We start from the raw sequence: 20,076 nt of genomic DNA on the forward strand, positions 1-20,076 counted from the left end.
AGGAACTTTACAATTTCCTACAACACAATCCAGACTGTTTAACTCCTGACTAGTATAATCTTTGTCAATGTGCCAAATTCATTCTGAATCACTGTAATACACATCCATTTTGAGAATGATTTAAGTAACAACTCTGTGAAGGTCATGGTAGAGCACACATTGAGTATTTCAGATCATTTATGATGGATACATGATTTTAAAATTGCAGGAAGATATTTAGATAAGGAAAAACTGCCTACCAATTAAAAGCTACTCCCAAGTGAAATAGGCTATGGGGAGAGGTACTGTACCTCTCTTTAATGAGAGTTTTCAAGCAAAGAGTACCCTATCAAACTACTCATTAAGTACCATTTTTATGTTCCCAGTACTTAGCATAGTGCCTGGAACATAACAATTAAAAAAAAAATGTTTGCCAATTGATTTTTCTGTTATGAGTTGGATCTCTAAAGCTAGCGTTTATATAGCATTTTACGATCTGCAAAACACATTTTCACAATGGTCAACAGTCAGTAAACATTTATTAAATGCCTACTGTGTGCTATCTGAGGATATAAAAATACAAAAGAAACAAAAACCAAGAAAGTCTCTGCCCTCAATGTGCTTACAATCTAATGGGTAAAGAAAACACACAAGGGGCAGCTAGGTGGCGCAGTGGATAGAGCACCGGCCCTGGAGTCAGGAGGACCTGAGTTCAAATCTGGCCTAGGACACTTAACACTTACTAGCTGTGTGACCCTGGGCAAGTCACTTAACCCCAATTGCCTCACTAAAAAAACCCCAAAAAACAAACAACCCCCCCACACACACACACAAAAGGATGCTTAAAATTGGAGGGTAACAGACTCAGGAACATAGCAGAGAAGTATGAAAAATCCCTAAGTAGTGCAGTCTGGTAAGAAATGAGATGTCTGGGCTGTGCTTTCTCCTTCAATGGAGGTTTTGGAGTTCATGACTTAGCCACCAATCAAAATGGAAGAAGTTAGTGATGAGGTAGAACAGCAAAGTGGATTGGATTTTGCAGGACAATAAGGTTTTCCCAATATTGTTTCCAGAACTCAGAGAAGTGGCAAAGTAGCAGAGCTAGATGATATATCTCAATTGATCTTCACAACAACCCTATGACTTAGGTGCTATTATTGTTCCTATTTTATATATGAGGAAACTGAGGCAGATAGAGATTAAGAGACTTGTCCAGGGTCAAAAAGCTAGTATCCGAAGAAAGATTTGTATTCAGGTCTTTGAGATTGCAAATGTGTACTTTATCTACTGTTAGCTGCCTTTGAGTTCGTCCAATCCTGTAATTCTGTGATATGACTTTTTTCTTTTTTTCTCCATGTTTTCCTCAGTTCAAGAATGCAACTATAATCAGTATAAGCGACAATTTATAATGGTAGTTACAACAATGTTTTTTTTTAAAGAAATACTGAACAAAAAATCATGAACACATGGCCCATTTACATATTTCCATTGATCTAATGGTAATTAGCTAAGAACTCTTGCTAACCAAAAGGCTTGCTTATGCCTGGGCACAGCTGTATTTCTTTAAAACTTCTAGAAGTATGTTATTGTCAATTTTCAGGTTTATTTTATTCTTCTTCAGCTTCAAAATTTTAAATCAGTGACCATTGGGTAAATGCTATATAAGGTTGCCTAGCTCAGCTTTCATAACTTATTACCAAACTTTAACATGGCATGACAATCTCTATAAAGTAATTTATAGGATCACAGGAAATGTCTTTGATTTACATAATAGAATTAGCAGGACATACTGCCTTGGCATCTTGCAATGTCATAAAATCACTGAATCATGATTAAAAAGTATGAAAATAATAAGAATAATAGCTGAGGACACACCTGGGGGCAGAGCCAAGATGGTGGAGGAGAGGCTGTGACTCCCACAAGCTCCAGATAAACTCTTCCACTCACTCTCAAATAATGTGGTAAAAACAAACAAACAAACCCAGAGCAGCCTAATGCACATAAGAACAGAGCGAGACTATTTTTCAGCAAAAGAAGGCAACTGCAATCACCTACTGACCAAGCTGAACAGCAGTCTGGACCCAGCCAGGAACAGACAGTGCATCCAGTGCCTGTCCAGCAGCTTCCGAGGCTCTGATCATGGACTGGTGAGGAGGTTCAGTGATAGGCCAGGATGAAGTGGAGGCAGTCTCTGCTGGACTTGGGGCAAAGAACCCTGGTTCTGAACCAGTGGGCTGAATCAAGTAATGGTGGCTCAGCGGGGGAGGGGCACAGGCACTCCAAGTTTCCGACTATAGAGAATCAGAGTTCAATCAGATTTCTGTTTCTGGGTCAAAGAGAGAGTGGCTGTGGTTACACACAGGCCAGGCAGGCTGAGAAGAAGCCCAATCACCCCCTGGGCCACGCTGTAGCTTGAACAGTGTGTCCTGGAAGCAGCACTATACTTTAAGAAGGAGTTAAAAGCCAAGAAATATCTGGCTAAGATGAGTAAGCAGAGAAAACAGCAGACCATCAAAAACTTCTTTAGGGAAAAGGTAGACCACAATACATCCTTAGAAGAAGAAGATAATAACAGGGTCAAAGCTCCAACATTCACAGCTTCCAAGAAAAATATGAATTGGTCTCAGGTCATGGAAGTACTCAAAAGGGACTTTGAAGAGAAAGTAGGAGAGATAGAAGGAAGATTTAGAGAGATGGAGGAAAGAATGGAAAGAGAAACGAGGGCAATGAAGGAAAGTCATGAGAAAAAAGTCAACAGTTTGAAAAGCCAAATGGGAATAGAAATAGAAAAGCTCTCTCAAGAAAATAATTGCTAAGAATTAGGATTGAACAAATAGAAGCTAGTGACATTATGAGAAATCAAGACACAGTAAATCAAATCCAACTGAATAAAAAAATAGAGGGTGACATGAAATATCTCCTTGGAAAAACAGCTGACCTGGAAAACAGATCCACGAGAGATAATTTGAAAATCATTGGACTACCTGAAAACCATGACCAAAATAAGAGTTTATAAACTATCTTCCAAAAGACTGTCAGGGAAAATCCCCCTGATATTCTAGAAGCAGAAGGCAAAATAGAAATTGAAAGAATCCACCAATCACCTCCTGAAAGAGATCCCAAAAGGAAAACCTCCAAGAATACCAAAGCCAAATTTTAGATATCCTAGGTCGAGGAGAAAATACTGCAAGCAGCTAGAAAAAAGGAATTAAAATACTGTGGAGCTCCAATAAGGATAAAACAGGATTTAGCAGCATCTACATTAAAGGACTGGAGGGCATGGAATATGATATTCCAGAGGGCAAATGAACTGGGACTACAGCCAAGAATCATTTACCCAGAAAAACTGAGTAAATTCTTTCAGAGGAAAACGTGGGACTTCAATAAAAAGAGGACTTTCAGGCAATTATGATGAAAAGACTTTCAAATACAAGATACTGGAGAAGCATAAAAAAGTAAACAGGAAAAAGATTTCATGAAGGATATTAGAAGATCAAACTGTTTACATTCCTACATAGGAAGATAATACTTAGAACTCATAAGAACTTTCTCAGTAAGGAATTCACAGAAGACACAGGTCTGAACTGAATATGAAGGGATGATATCTTTAAAGCATTTATGTTTTGTTCTTTGTGAGGCAAACAGGGTGGGGTGTCTTGTGTCTGGGACAAGATTTGGGCTTGAGGCCTCCTAGGTCCAGGGCTGGTGCTTTGTCCACTGTGCCACCTAGCTTATCTATGATGACATCTTTAAAATAGGGTTACGGTGTAGGAGGAATAGACTGGGGGAAGAGGAAGGGGAGAGAAAGTCTGGGGAGAGGTAGTTCACATGAAGGAAACAAGAAAAATGCTTATAGAAGGTTGGGGAAGAGGGGGAAGGAATGGGGGAGTGAATGAACCTTAATATCATCAGATTTGGCTCAAAGAGGGAATAACATGCATACTCAAGTAGGTATAGTAATATATTTTTGCCCTGAGGGAGGGGAGGGAGATAATGGGGGGTGGGGAGAAGAGGGGAAGGATTGAAGGGCAGAATCAGGGAGAGAGCAGTAAAAAGCAAAACAATTTCAAGGAAGGTGAAGATGTTCTGCATTACTACACAAGTATGACATATTGAATTGCTTGATTTCATAGGGAGGGTTGAGGAGGGAGGGAGGAAGAAAAATTTAGAACACAGAATTAGCTCAAAGACCTTAATCTCATCAGAGTGGGCTCAAGGAGGGAATAACATTCACACCCATTTGGGAGGAGTGATCTATTTAACCCTATAGGAAAGTAGGAGGGGAAGAGGATAAGGAGGGAAGGGTGAAAAAAGGGAATGCAGAGCAGGGGAGGGGACAGTCAGAAGTAAAACACTTTTTAGGAGGAATAGGTTAAAAGAAGATATAAAATGGATTAAATATCATTGGAAGGGAATAGGATGGAGGGAAATAGTTATGATGATTGATTATAATGATAAAACATATATTACCTACTTTGCTGGGCTAATATGAAGAAAATGCTTTGTCAAGTTTAAGGTACTATATACAGGTTATGATGAACAGGATACTATCAGAAAAAGCTAGAAAGACCTACATGAACTGAAGCAGAGTGAAATGTACTGCATACAAAATAACAGCAATAGTGTAGGATGATCTGCTGGGAAGCATGTGGTTATTTTCAGCAAGTAAGTGATCCAATATAACCCTGAAGGACTTAAGAAAATGGCAACCCATCTACAGAGAAAGAACTGATAGTATCTGAAAACAGATGGAAACATATTTAAAATTTTTGTTTGTTTTTGACAATTCCTTAATCTGAAGGGTTTTTTTTTACTGTTTTCTCTCAAAACCTAGCTAATGTGGGAATGTTTTCCATGACTACTCATGTATAACTTATTTTGCATTCCTTGAGTTCTTGTGGGTGGGGGGTGGGAAGGGAGGAAGGAAGAGAAGTTGAAACACAAAAGTTTTAAAAAATTGATGTAAAAATTTGTTTTTACATATATTTTGGAAAATAAAATTCTATTCCAAAGTAAAAAAAAAAATAAAGAATAATAGCTGACATATTAAAAGGCCAGAATATATCATTTCATTTGAAGCCCTCAAAATAACCCTGTAGGAAAGGTGCTGTCCTTAGTCCTATTTTATAGATAAGGAAATTGTCCTTCAGAGAGATTGAGTGACTAGTCCTCTGTCATGTAGCTACTGTCAGAGTGAAGATCTGAACACAAGCCTTCCAGACAACAAATTCAGAACTCTATCAACTACCTCCACGCTGCCCATCAATGAATAAGATATAATAAAGTTTTCCTTTAATTTAGCAGTTGACTTGAGCCAAATTTTGCCCTCAGATGCTATGTTATTGATTAAATCTTCAAGGGCTGGATGCAGCTACTGCTGCTACCACTATATACCAATTGTAGTTATTATGTTAAGAGTTGCTCAGTACCTTTCTTCTGGAGAGTTCAAATGATAAAACCACTTTTATTCCAGAGATATTAGCCTCAAAGCTATGAGATCTGTGTTGTGTGATTGTAAAGACACAGAGATCAGTGCTAACTCTTGTCTGTTTTTGCTTTAGATGTATAGTGCAAATGTGTCCAGAAAAAAAAAGAAAAAGAAAAATGACTTTTAGCTGCATCACTGACATTTACCAGGTGTGCTCTTTAAGTTTGAAAAATAAACTGAACTCCATGGAGGAAAGTATTATCTGTGGCAAGCTTTAAACTGTTTCTGTGACACTAAGACAGCAATTTCATGACAGACTACAAAGACACAAAACAATATGTGTGTCTGTGGCCAATTGATATGTCTCTGGAAAAGCAGAGTTTACTTGAAGGAAAAGACATCATGATCATTACAGTAATAAGCTGCCATCCTGCTATTATTTTTATTATTATTTTAAAAAATTCATTTAAAATTTTTTTCAGTTCAAAATTCTCTTCCTCCCTCCAGCTCCTACTTCCATAGGGAAGGCAAGCAATATGATGCCCACTATACATAAGAAGTCATGCAAAATATATTTCCACATTATCCTGATATTATTCTTTAATATTTGATATTCTGTAAACTATGTCACAAGTGGCAAAACGTTTTTGGTAAACAAATAAGAGACTTGGGAAGTAAATGCACTGAAATCATCTTTGGGCTAACTCTATAGTAGATAGGTCACAATGGGATGATAGATGCTACTAATGATGATAATGATGACTAACATTTATATACCTCTTTAAAATTTGCAAAATGTTTTATATATGTTATCTAATTTTTTTTTGGTTAGGCAATGAGGGTTAAGTGACTTGCCCAAGGCCACACAGCTAGGAAGTATTATGTGTCTGAGGCCGAATTTGAACTCAGGTCCTCCTGATTCCAGGGCTGGTGCTCTATCCACTGTGCCACCTAACTGCCCCATATGTTATCTAATTTGATCCTTCTAATTTTGTAATATGCATTGTTGTACAAATTAATTGGGACAAAGAGAAAAATGAAATGTACTGACATTTTTTAAAAGATATTTTGTTTTTCCCCCAATTACATATAAAAACAATTTAAACTTTTTTTTTTGTTTTGAGTTCCAAATTCTATTCATCCCTTCTCTCTCCCCTAAGATGGCAAGCAATCTGATATAGGCTATACATGTGCAATCATGTAAAATATTTCCATATTAGTCATTTTGTAGAAGAAAACTTGAGCAAAATAAAAGAAAGAAAGAAAGTTAAAAAATAGTATGCTTTGGTCTGTATCCAGATACTGGTTCTTTCTCTGGAGATGGATGGCATTTTTCATGATACGTCCCTTGGAATTGTCTTGGATCATTGTATTGCTGAGAATAGCTGTAATTCACAGTTGTTCATTGTACAACATTGATGTTACTGTGTACAATGTTCTCCTGGTTTTATTCATTTTACTTTGAATCAGTTCATGTTTTTTCCAGTTTTTCTGAAATCCCATCATCCCATTTGCCATTTCTTATAACATAAGAATATTCCATCACATCATATACCACAACTTGTTCAGTCATTCCCCAATTGATGGGCATCGCCTCAATTTCCAATTTGCTACCACAAAAAGAGTTGCTATAAATATTTTTGTACAAGTAGGTTCTCCTGCTTCCCTTTTGTTTTATCTTTTTGGGATAAAGACCTAGTAGTGCTATTACTGGATCAAAAGGTATACACAATTTGAGAGTCCCTTGGGCATAGTAACAGATTGCTTTCTGGAATGGCTGGATCAGTTCACAACTCCTCCAATAGTGCCTTGGTGTTTTGTTTTGTTTTGTTTTGTTTTCCCACATCCCTCCTGGTTTTCTCATATTCCATTTCTGTTATATTAGCCAATTCGATAGGTATAGGGTGGTACCTCAGAGTTGTTTAATTTGTGTTTCTCTAATCAATTGTGATTTAGAGCATTTTTATAAGACTATAGATAGCTTTGATTTCCTCTTCAGAAAATTGCCTGTTCATATAGAGACTCAGTTCTCTATATATTAGATAAATGAGGCCTTTATCAGAGATACTTAACTTACAAAAGAAACTCTTACAACTTTAGAAAATGTTAATATTGAATATTACCCTTTTAGTGCAATCCCATTTTAAGCTATTCAGCATTGAATTCACAAGATTTTGACACATATTCTTTAATTTTTCATTGTGGAACCACATCACATTGACTATCCATTCATTGACTATTCATTGATTATTAAGCATTCTTTTGATCAACAATGAACTTTTCTAAGTCTAGTTTTAATTATAGCTGATCAATTTTAAATGAGGTTTAAATCAAAAGACTTTCCAGTCCACCGAATCATATTTATCTCCATATTTTGGTTAAAGTCATCAACTTTTCATAACTTGTAATAGTGCATACTCCATCTCCATTTTGCAATTTCTATAATTCTGGGAGAACTTTGCTTCTCAGTGTATCAATCTATTTATCAGAGTTAATCATTCCTTCAGTGGGGCCAATATGTCATAGTTCACTGAAGTTAAAAAACAACAACAAAGTTTTTTGTGAATTGAGTGGACATTTTATAGTCTAGCAAGGATGCCCAAATCTTACAGTTCACCTGGAATCCTCTTCCAAAAGTTTTTAGCTTTTTATGAAAAAGTGAATTTCATCAATAGAAATAACCTTTTTAAACTCCTCAGTATTCCATTCTTTATATTTTCTTGTCCATAGTAAGAAATCTTTTTCTTCATAATAACAGCTAGCAACTTTTTGGGGTTGATAATCTTGCTGTTCTTCTAACTTATAGGAACTAACAGCACTATATAAAGGAATCAATAACAAACCTTTCAGCTGCTGGTAACTTATGCTGGTCAGTTTGAAGGTCACATTGTTTTCTCTAGATTGATTGTTTTACATCAGTAGTTTGTCATTTCTTGGTGTTTTACATTTTAGATTGTATTTGCCAATATTTTTCACATTTCATTGTGAAAGATTCTGTTTCAGTGTCAATTTGGGAAGTCCTCAAAGAAATTAACTTCCTTATACCAATAATTACTTCAGTATCTCTAACAGTCAATAATGTATGCTCTTTAAGAGCTATAATTTTTGCTTCTTTCCTTGGAGAAATATCTATTCTTAAAAACTTCAGAATTAAAAACCCAATAGATATTTCAATGAAACATCTTTATGGTGGGGCAGCTAGGTGGTGCAGTGGACAGAGCACCGACCCTGGATTCAAAAGGACCTGAGTTCAAATCTGCCCTCAGACACTTGACATTTACTAGCTGTGTGACCCTGGGAGAGTCAATTAACCCTCATTGCACCCCCCCCGAAAAAAACCCAAACCAAAAAAAACCCACCTTTATGGGATGAAATCTACTACTCAACTAACAGAGAACTAACTAAAGGGGGTGGAGGAAACTGATTGATTTGGTTTCATCTCATCAAAGTTATAAATACTGAAACAGTCTATTATCAATATAAGCAAACGTTTAAGCCCATTGCCATAACAAAATGAAACAATATTAAAATTAGCATTTTTCCCAAGTAATTCATATACATAATTATAGGTTCAATTATCATAAACATTTGGTAGATGACCAAACTTGTCATGAGGTCACACAGATAATAAATATTTTAGGTAAGATTTGAACCTTTGTCTTCCTGATTCCAAGTAGCAATTACTTCATGCTGCCACAGCATGATATATTCTTCATTCTATTTCCACATAATTTGTATTTCATCTGTTGGGTTTTTTACATTTTGAAAGCTTTTCATTCTATTTATTTAAGAGTTTAAAAATACTTCAGAGTCACATCACTTAAATACATTATTCCTAAATTTTGTGAATCAATGTTATGTCTAAAAAGTTTAAAAAAAAATTCTTTTAATGATTCTTCAGTCCCATCAGCTTATTCATTGAAATCACAAAAATATTTTGATGTTTACATTTTTATTATGCACTTGCTGCTAGTTTATTAACACTGTGAGCAGTTAGGTGGCACAATATATAGTGTACTGGGCCTCAAGTCAGAAAACCTGAGTTCAAATCCGGCTATGGCTATTTACTGGCTCTGTGACCAAGGACAAATCCTTTAATCTCTGGCTTCCTGTTTTCTTAACTGTAAAATTAGTATAGTATTAGCCCCTACATTCCAGAGTTATTGTGAGGAGCAAATGAAATAATATTCATAAAGCACTTAGCACACTGCTTTTTTTTTTTTTGCACAGTGCTTCTTAATAAGTGTTTGCTCCCTTCCCTTCTCCCTTTAATTCTAATCACATAATCTCATCGTTTTAGGTATCTAGTAGATGCTAAATTGGGGCAGCTAGGTGACACAGTGGATAGAACAATGGGCCTGGAGTCAGGACAATTCATCTTCCTGGGTTAAAATTTGGCCTCAGACACTTCCTAGCTGGGTGATCCTAGGCAAGTCACATAACCCTGTTCACCTCGATTTCCTCATCTGTAAAATTAGCTGGAGAAAGAAATGGCAAAGTACTCCAGTATCTTGACCAAGAAAACTCCAGATAGGGTCAACAAAGAGTTGGACATGACTAAAATAACTTAACAGCAACAACAACAAAAATGCTAAATGTTTGTAACCTGCAGTGATGTTGCACAGCTTCCACTATTTTATTTGCACAGTCTTTACCAATCGATATGTCTGGCCTTTTGTGAATAATCCTTCTGCAGTTTCTAGTGGCAATGACCTGATCCTGAATAGCTGTCATAATCTCTTCGATTTCTGTAAGTAAATCCACATGATTCAGTTATTTGTTTGCTGCTTTATTTGTCAAGGTATTCTTGGTTGAGTTCAAGTAGATGTTTCTTGTGTGTGCCTTTTAATTCTATTCTTGATCTATAAGCCCTCTTTAGAGATAAACCACTTCCAGTTATACTCAACAAATCCAGTAGCATATATCTGCTGTCATGCTTTACTATTGTGTTTTGAATTTGAATTATGGTGTTTTTGTTCCTTCCCAAACTCACTTACTTTTCTAAGTTTTTTAACCTATTTATCATGTGCTCTGAGAATGTCTACCATTCTTCCTCATCATTATCATTAGGATTATTATTATCTGAGAAATAGGGATAATAGCTGCCTTCCTTCTCTCCTACTATTTTTGTAAGGCTCTAATGAAGTGATGTATGTGGAGGTATTTTTTAAAGGTACTATATAAATGAGTGAAAACCATTATTCTTTGTATAACTATAATATATTAAACATGCAACCACCTTCTTCAATAAACATAACTTATTTGATTGATCAGAGTGATGAACCTTTTAAAACTTAAAAATATTTGAAGGAAATAATTACCATCATTGAAAGTTTGAAAGAGTTTTGGAGTACAGCCAAAGGAAAAACAGAATTGGATATGTAGACTGAAGACATGGAATCACAATTCAAATTTAGTCCCCTGTTTTTGCTTGGGTTCATCGGCAAAATGACTGGATTGGATTGGAGGACCTTTAAAATTCCTTCTATTTCCTAATCATACAAATCTATGATACCACATATTTGGGTGCCTCTTCCCCTGAAACAAATCAGAAGCCTATTGTCTACTCCCAGTTCTTGAATTGTAGAGCCTGAAAAAATATTCTCTACCCAAGTGTATATGTTCTGATGATTGTCCTCTCTGAATTGAACGAGGCTATTTATTCTAGTTAGACCAACATTCAATCAACTGCCAGATCTGTACTATGCATCATTGCAGCATATTCAAACCTACAACAGATAGGTAGTGGTAGTGTATGTTTCAATAACCCAGAGTCTCCTCCAATTCATAATAGGACATTAGAGAAGGCTTTTGGTGTAAGGAAATTTGATTGAGAAAATTTCCTCATTCTGAGCAGATAGGAACCTTCCAAATTCTGAGCTGCTCTCCTGAGTACAATGTCAGATAAAAAAAATTAGCAACAATAATAGTCACAATTATAACAATAGCTTACTTTTATGTTGAGTTTTATGGCTGCAAATCAATTTACATATATTACCTCATGCTAGCCTTACAACAATACTTGAGAGGCAGGTAGCATTATTCCTGTTTTACAGATCAGGAGACTGGGTTACAGAGAGATTAAATGCCTCACCCATGGTCACTCATCTAGTAATTTGCAAAGGACAAATTGAAAGCAGTATTATATACTTCTAATATTTTTGACTACATTGATGTTCTCATTTGAAGAAAGTAGAAAAATGTAAGAAGGAACAAAACACAAGCATATTTCATAACTCAACCTTGATAATGAAGGTCAAAACCAACCCAATACTTATTTGTATTAGATAGTGATCAGATTAGGAAACAGTAAATAAAGGTAATCAAAAATCTTGCTTTCTCTTTGATCATCTTACTTTTTAACCTTGAATATTTCATATGACCTTGCTATATCAAGGCATGTAGGGCAGGCCAATGCCAGACCTGGTGTGAGAATTTTTCTTCCTGAGTTCAAATCCGGCCTCAGACATCTCAGACAAATGAGCTGGAGAAGGAAATGGCAAATCACTCCAGTATCTTTGCCAAGAAAACTCCAAATGGGGTCATAGAATCGGATATGACTAAAATAACTGAACAACAGCAACAACATACCAGTTGTCTTCTTCACCAAATGAAAATTTATAAAGCATTGTGGATATCTCAAAAAAAAAAACCCAAACAAAAAACGATGGGGACTCAAGTGATGGAAAATATATTTATATTTGTCACCTGGTGATCAGGTGACAAATTCAGAAAATTCAGAAAAGCTCAACATTTAAAACCAGCTGGTTGGCCATCAGATAATTAACTTTTGGTCATAGGAATTTACAAGAACTCTGATCTGAGGGGGTTGAGGGATTGTAATCGATATTTTTTTTTGGGGGGAGGCAATTGGGGTTAAGTGACTTGCACAGGGTCACACAGCTAGTAAATGTCAAGTGTCTGAGGTCATATTTGAACTCAGGTCCTCCTGAATCCAGGGCCGTTGCTCTATCCACTGTACCACCTAGCTGCCCCTGTAATCAATATTAGTAGAGGATTATCCTTGTCAATAACATCATAGAATTATGATATTTTGAAGTTCAACCAAGCTACTTAATAGACTTCTCAATTTTGACAATAGAACCATTCTGAAATATTTCAAACTTAAACCACTGTCACAACTAAAAATAAAGTTTTTTATTAAAGAATGTTTATTTTGTAATAACATCCTGATTTTCTTAGTGATCATACTTCTGGCCGTTAAACTTTGAGATGAGAAGCCTTTTGAGATTTTGTATAATCAGTGTACTATGACATGTAAGTGATGATTTCCTGCAATTATATTTTTATGATCTTATTATAGCATTACTTTTAAAGGAAATGAAACACTTGCATCAGAGTCATTTCCAGGTAGCAAAGAATCACTTTTCTGATATCAACCCTTGTGGTAGTCATAAAAATCCCTGTCCTAGAATCAAAATTAACTTTATTACAACTATGTTTTATAAAATTCTAAATAGTTTAGTGGTTCAAATGTATAACCATATGACAATTAATCCATTAGGGGATGCGAAAAATAAGCAAAAAGGGTATTGAATTGATATTATTTGTAGATTCAGTGTTTTAATATGAGTCTCTGAATTGTGATATGAATTAAAACTTTATATTATTTCTGTACCCAAGGCTAACCAAGAAAAGTTAAAGCAGAGAGAAAAAAACAAAGCAGAGAAAAAAAATCTTTAAGATGCCCATGAATAGATTTCTCATAATAAAAACAAACACCCAGTGACTAGTTGAAGCTAAGAGTAAAAGGAGTATGTTTTATCACCATAGTTTACTACTTGTCACTACATTTCATTATCTATTACTCAATGATGATGACTGTTGGAATTTCATGTTGGAATTATTCCTAAGTACTTTAAGTATACATTTTTTTTTTCATAATAGAATGACTATGAGCAATTTCCAATGACAAAGATTAGAAGGAAATAAGAAGAATCAATGTGTCAGACCTAATGTTTGAGAAATCTGAAGGCAATCAGTAGGTTACAAAACTTCAATCTCACATAGTATTTCAAATGATTGCAAAATAATATATTCATAGTTTTAAATAAGGGGCTGGAAAATGTGTGAAACAAATCCTACTGACCTTTTTTTGCTAAGGAATTGTTAGGTTCATACTTCTCAATCAGCACTTGGACTTGTTCCTGTTTTAAGGGTGGATAAAGGATTTCATTGAGTCGGGGATCTCGTTGCTTTAAATTGATAAACTCCATCATTTGATCAACAGTAAGATATGGTCTACTCTTGGCACCACTAAAATAGATTAAAAAAAAGAAAAAAAAAGAAAAAAAAATTACATTGTTTTTCAGTAAGTCATATTTAATCAATCAGTAAGAATTTATTAATTACCCCATAAGTGCCAGGCAATATTTATAGTATATCACAGAGAAACCCTATCCATTCCTTGTATGATCAAAATGCTCTTATAAAAACCCAAAACATTCATATTGCCCCAGCTAGGTTTTGTTTAAGCTTCAAAGTATAATTGTGCATTGTAAATATCTTCTAAAGTGATTATCACTGAATTAACCTGCCTAAGAAAAATACTAACCATTGGCAAGAGAGCAAAAAAGGCCTAGAAGTTCATGCTGCTACATATCCAAAAGGAAAAACTCCTATAAGGAGGAAATAGAAGAGCATGGTTTACAAACTGCACTTAAAGTTCTGGCTGAATCACCAGCTTTTCATACCCAGCTTATTTCCGTAAGGATGTGTCTATTTATTGCAACTGAAAAAGTGAGCAAATTCTGTCATGTTTTTCCTCTTCTCACAAGGCGAATTGTAAATATCAAGGTATCTAAAGCCCTCTACTTTCTGAATAGGAAGATTATCTGCTCCTTAAGGACAAAGATTGTATCTACTGTAAATAATCCTCTTAACATCACAGGACCTAATCCTATAACATGTACCCAAGGGGCACTCCTTTAATGTTTGGTGGTAAAAAATAGTGCAAAAATAAAAATAGTCAAGTGCTCCAAGTATGTAATATCATAAACATAAGTACCAACTAGCTTCCCTTTGTGAAGACACAATTATCCTTTCTGTCCTTTTCAATTAATTCATTATGTAGACTTTAATATCTGACAAAATAGAAAATTACTATTTTCCTACTTTCACCTAAGTTGTTTTCTTATACATTTTTCTCTTTAAAATGAATATAAGGGTTTATTACTGATGTAATAAAGGATGGAGAATGTCTGTGATCTTAATAGATGCTACCTGATACAATTTTTATTTCTTCACAGTTTCACCAAGGTGAAGTTGCAGCTCTTTGAAGAATGATTTGGAGCTCAAGGCAGGGGTCAAAGGAGGAATCTGGTACCTACATATGATACTATCTTTAGGCAGGGAACAAGAACTAGGAAGAGGGAGGTAGTATTTGTGTGAGACGACTGATCAAATAAAAAGCATCTGGAAAATGGACATCTGCATCCTGAAATATTCTCCAACAAGCCTTAATTCCTCCTATATCAGAACTATGGGTAAAGCCCAGTTTACAGGAAAGTGTCCATTAAGAGCAGATGCAATATTGAGCTCTTACTATAATTAGAATCCTAGAATTTAATAGCTACAAGTAATCTTAAAATTATCTAGCTTAGTCCCCTCATTTTAGAGATGAGGAAATTGATGTTGAGACTGGGTCATTTTGATCCTTATTGAATCAGATAAGACAAGTAACCATTATAAGCATTTCCAACCCATCATTCTTTCTCCTGCATCACATCTTCTTTCTCTCCCTAATGTTAAAACCATAGAGTCACATGAGAAGAATACAACACTTATACTGAGTAATGAATTTCAGGTAGCAAACCTCTGCCCATTTAAACTAATGAATATTACTATGGGACAATAGTATGTGATTAGTTAATGTACATTATTGTCATAGCTGTGTAAGTTTCTTAAATTCACATACAAAATGTAGCATTAGTAAATGAGTAAAAAAAAAAAAAGCAGATTTAAAAGGATTCCTTACAATTCAGAAAAGATGTTATCGATTTCGGGTCGAGGGCAAAGATTGTTTAAGAAAACTCTGTATACTTCTGGAGTGAAGTCCTCCTGAGGTATTGAATCATTCTGAGAAAGAACAAAAAAAAAAAAAAAAGAAAAGAAATAAATCAAAACAAGAAATCTTTTTAAAGCCAGGGTAAACATGATGAACATGTCTGTGGAACAAACCATTCATTGTATCCTGTACATTACTGAGAGTTAGACATTTTCTCATCAGCCACTTACAATTTGGCAAACTCATAATAGGTGTCATTCTGATCAATTTTCAATCAAGTTTTACAAATAAGAAAATACTTTATCATTGAATACTTATGACCTTAATTGTTTAGGAAATAAGTAGCTAATGTAGGAAACAGTTTTCATAATGCATTTCACTGTTTTTTCTGTGTTGCCACGCAAACCGGAAGCAGGCATTCAAGTCTTTGTTAATAGGAAGGGAATTTTTTCATAACCTTTCCTGTTTCAGGTACATGCATTATGTTTATTTTAATTTTCAAGCCAGTCAAACTGGGAAGACAGAACTCCTTTCCCTTATATTCATATTAGTTTTGAAATATGGATTATTTCAGAAATGCCTAAAAATTTGTCATAAAGTATTTCTTAACATATTGCCAGGAAAGTGATAACAGAGTGACTAGTTGAGTATCTTCAATCACTAGAAGCTCAATAAGTATTTGTTGAATAAATGCAAGACTTAGAAATCATTCTTTCCCCAGATGGTATTATGGAGAATAAGAGAAAAATCATCTTTTATTTTTTTTCTTGCTGAGGACCAATTTTGAAATCATGAAACCAAGAATTTAAACCAAAGATATGTAGATGATATGCCTCAAGCCATCACATCATCTTTCTGAACTATTACATTATATATAAAATGACAAAGATAACTAAAACCTTTTACTCATACTTATTAAAATTATCCATCGGATTGGGTTATAAAATCCTCATTTATCAATGTCAACCTCTCAATAATTTAGGTAATCAATTCAGAAACTGCTTTACAGATAGGTGATATAATTTTTCACCTTTATTCTCCTCTAGACATGGTTGAATTAGGTACACAGTTTATTCAATGATTTTTCTAGAAAAAGCTTGCTCAAGAGATTTTATGTCCAGTAAGGTTTTATTTTATGGGAAAAAAAATCCTTTTTTTTCCTTTTCTTTTTTTTTTTACCCTTTTGTCAATCAAGTGAGGGTTTTCAAAGTATGAAGGAGAACTGAGCATGTTTGTAGATAGCAGAGATTAAGCTAATAGATTGGAGGAGACTAAAGAGAGACATAGAAAGAGACAGAAACAAAGACAGAGAAGAAGACAAAGTCAAGACACTGATGATGGTGATGTTGACAATCATGATGATACTGATGATGGTGGGGGGTATCCTGATAGAATTGAGAGAGGATGAGAACAAGGGTACATATAGAGGAGCTGGCAAAGGGTTGTCTTTTCATAATAGATCAGGAGAAAGAAGAAGAGAAAGAGGGATGATCTTAGGGAGCTTTGATATGTAAAGTAGAACAGAGAAGAGAGATCATGACAATTTATCTCTATTTCCTCATTAAGATATAAGGGATGATATATGAGTGGGAGCTAGGTAGTAAAGTGGATAGAGTGTCAAGCCTGGAGTCAGGAAGACCTGAGTTCAAATCTAGCCTCAGATATTTATTACCTGTGTGACCCTGGGCAAGTCACTAAACCTGTTTTGTCCTCAGTTTGTCAGTTAAACACAACTTTCAATTTGGTAACATTAAAGTCTTTGCAGCTCAAATAAATAAAATTATGAATGTTCTTCCCTGTAGAAAATGTAGGCCCATCAGTCTAAGTAAGATTTAAAGAAAAAAAAAATTATTAAGATCTTTGTGGACTTGGGAGAAGCAGGTCTGTATAGTTTATAGATAGCCATGTGTTGAGTCTGGAAGACCAGAGTTCAAAGCCTGCCTCTGACATAGAGTAGTGCAGAGCCTCTGTGGAGATCATATAACTCTTGAGTGGTCCAGGCCTCTCTCTAGGTCTATAAATCACAAAAAGGTTGCTGGTCTGTATCTCAGCATTAGGGAAAGGAATGGATATACCAGGAATTCTCCATTGCAATAAAATCATCAGTTCAGACCATTATCTGCTCCAAAGAAATTGAAATGGATTTGTACTCTTTTTGTATGGAATACCATAGCTCACATCATCAAGAATCCCATGAAAAACAGAGGTGCATGAGTTCTCCTTCAAGTGTAAAGGCTGGGTTAGGTCCTGGAGGTGAAGCTTCAGTGTTGGAGGCTTAGATACTTAGCTGAGCCTGGGAAGGCAAGGTAAGTGATCTGAGACCAGGAAGCAAAAGTCAAGGTGTATAAGGGGCATAGTTTTGATGGAATTAGTCCAAGCAGAGTAGTAGGAGATCTTGTACCTGATGAAAGACTTGAGCCAGACATTGGGGCTGCCCAACACAGTCCCCCAAACTCCAGGGGAGTCTCAAAGGTTGTTGATATCTTCTGATTATTACGCTATTCACTGTGGCCATATTCCTTGCTGCTCTTGTAGTTTCTTTTTTTCTTTTTTTTGGTGAGGCAACTGGGGTTAAGTGACTTGCCCTGGGTCACACAGCTAGTAATTATCAAGTGCCTGAGGCCAGATCTGAACTCAGGTCCTCCTGACTCCAGGGCCAGTGCTCTATCCACTGTGCCACCTAGCTGCCCGAAGTACTATTTTTTTTTTGAGTGGGTCAATGAGGGTTAAGTGACTTGCCCAGGGTCACACAGCTAGTAAGTGTCAAGTGTCTGAGGCCAAATTTGAACTCAGGTGCTCCTGAATCCAGGGTTGGTGCTTTATCCACAGCGCCATCTAGCTGCCCACTCTAGTGGTTTCCTTTGAATGCTGTTTCACTGGACATAGTTTTCAGGGATCTCAGACACTGTAGTATCATCAGTATCTTCCAGCAATGTCATAAAACTGTTGTCATTGGGCTGTCACTCATGGGATCAGTGCTCTGCTGGATCCCACTAGTAGTATTATGGAGACTGCTGAGGTTCAGCTTGTATATAGTGAACTCTACTGGTTTCATATCTTGCTGGGTGTTGCTTCCTAGCTCATCTCTTCAGGGTTCCCTATCCTGATTAAGAAATTGTTCCCACAGGAGAAGACACCTGAGTTGAATCTTAAGGGAACTTAGAATTTCTAAGAGGAAATAGTGATGAGGAAGTGAATTATAGTCATGAGAGATGGATTGGGCCAAGCAAAGATATGAACAGTGTTTCATGAGAGAAAGGGCAGTAACAAAAAGACAAAACCAAAACCAAACAAACAAAACAAAGCAAAACAAACAAACAACTCGTTTGTTTGATTTTTGTGGATGTGTTCTCTGTGGAGTTTTCACAAAGAATATTTGAACATGCTCAGCCCACAAATTTCAGCAAAGAATGGGTGAGGATGATTCTTGGGGCAGGGGATGGGCAAGTAAGTACTACAGGGAGGCAGCAGGAGTAGGAAAAGATAAAGAGAAGGTAGAAGACTTAGGAAAGAATCTGTGACAGATTAGGTTTGTTAACCTAATGCATGATGACTCTGAGTAGGCTTTTACTCTATTGTGTACATGAGACAGGGAGCCGTTATCAACTTTTCTCTCTTTGACAAGTCTTTGGATTGTGGTTTCTCAGTAAATTCAACAAATATAATCTGTTTTTAACTGCTTCTTTAAATGAAGTTTAAAAACAACAACACTAGAGGCTAAATGCAATAGTTATAAGTGAAAAGTTAATAAGGAATATAATAGTGTGTATGGTATTCAATTTCAATTTGGATGCTGTACTAAGCAGGATTTTTTTCCTCTAAAGAAACATATAATTTCAAAAGTTACAGCAATTACTTTGAAATGCTCATTGGTCCATGGTGAAAACAGGATATGGGAACAGGGAACACACCCTTAGTTGGCCTGGAGGTGGCAGTTAAACACAACTTTCAATTTGGTAACATTAAAGTCTTTGCAGCTCAAATAAATAAAATTATGAATGTTCTTCCCTGTAGAAAATGTAGGCCCATCAGTCTAAGTAAGATTTAAAGAAAAAAAAATTAAGATCTTTGTGGACTTGGGAGAAGCAGGTCTGTATAGTTTATAGATAGCCATGTGTTGAGTCTGGAAGACCAGAGTTCAAAGCCTGCCTCTGACATAGAGTAGTGCAGAGCCTCTGTGGAGATCATATAACTCTTGAGTGGTCCAGGCCTCTCTCTAGGTCTATAAATCACAAAAAGGTTGCTGGTCTGTATCTCAGCATTAGGGAAAGGAATGGATATACCAGGAATTCTCCATTGCAATAAAATCATCAGTTCAGACCATTATCTGCTCCAAAGAAATTGAAATGGATTTGTACTCTTTTTGTACCAAAAAAAAAAAAAATGAGTATTCTTAGACCAGTGATACAAGGAAATTCACAGGAACTTCTCTAATTGCCTCTCTACTCAGTTCATGTTAATGGTCCTTAAATCAAATGTAGAATTGTAAAATTATACCAATCTAAAATCTAAGGAACTGGTATTGAAAAAACCCATTTTCTAAATATAGAAGAAAGCTCCAAAGGCTCCAAAAGGTAAATGCAATGGCCTTATTTACAGATGAAAAGCAGGTATTTTATCATGATGAAAAGCTACTTTTCAA

At 35.7% G+C, this 20,076-nt stretch overlaps 1 protein-coding gene across 5 annotated transcripts in view; it reads right to left on the reverse strand.

Annotated features, from left to right (window-relative positions):
• The window catches only part of PLCB1 (phospholipase C beta 1), an 856,495-nt gene that overhangs the window by 298,121 nt on the left and 538,298 nt on the right, over window positions 1–20,076 (reverse strand). For all 5 annotated transcript variants that reach the window (XM_043984633.1, XM_043984631.1, XM_043984630.1 and 2 more), the window contains 2 exons: window positions 15,405–15,505; window positions 13,518–13,684 (listed from right to left, as the gene is read on the reverse strand). In XM_043984633.1, the coding sequence (XP_043840568.1) occupies window positions 13,518–13,684; window positions 15,405–15,505 (268 nt within the window). The remainder of the gene's footprint in view (window positions 1–13,517; window positions 13,685–15,404; window positions 15,506–20,076) is intronic.

Source organism: Dromiciops gliroides, chromosome 2, assembly GCF_019393635.1.
Source record: "Dromiciops gliroides isolate mDroGli1 chromosome 2, mDroGli1.pri, whole genome shotgun sequence".
NCBI lineage: Eukaryota > Metazoa > Chordata > Mammalia > Microbiotheria > Microbiotheriidae > Dromiciops > Dromiciops gliroides.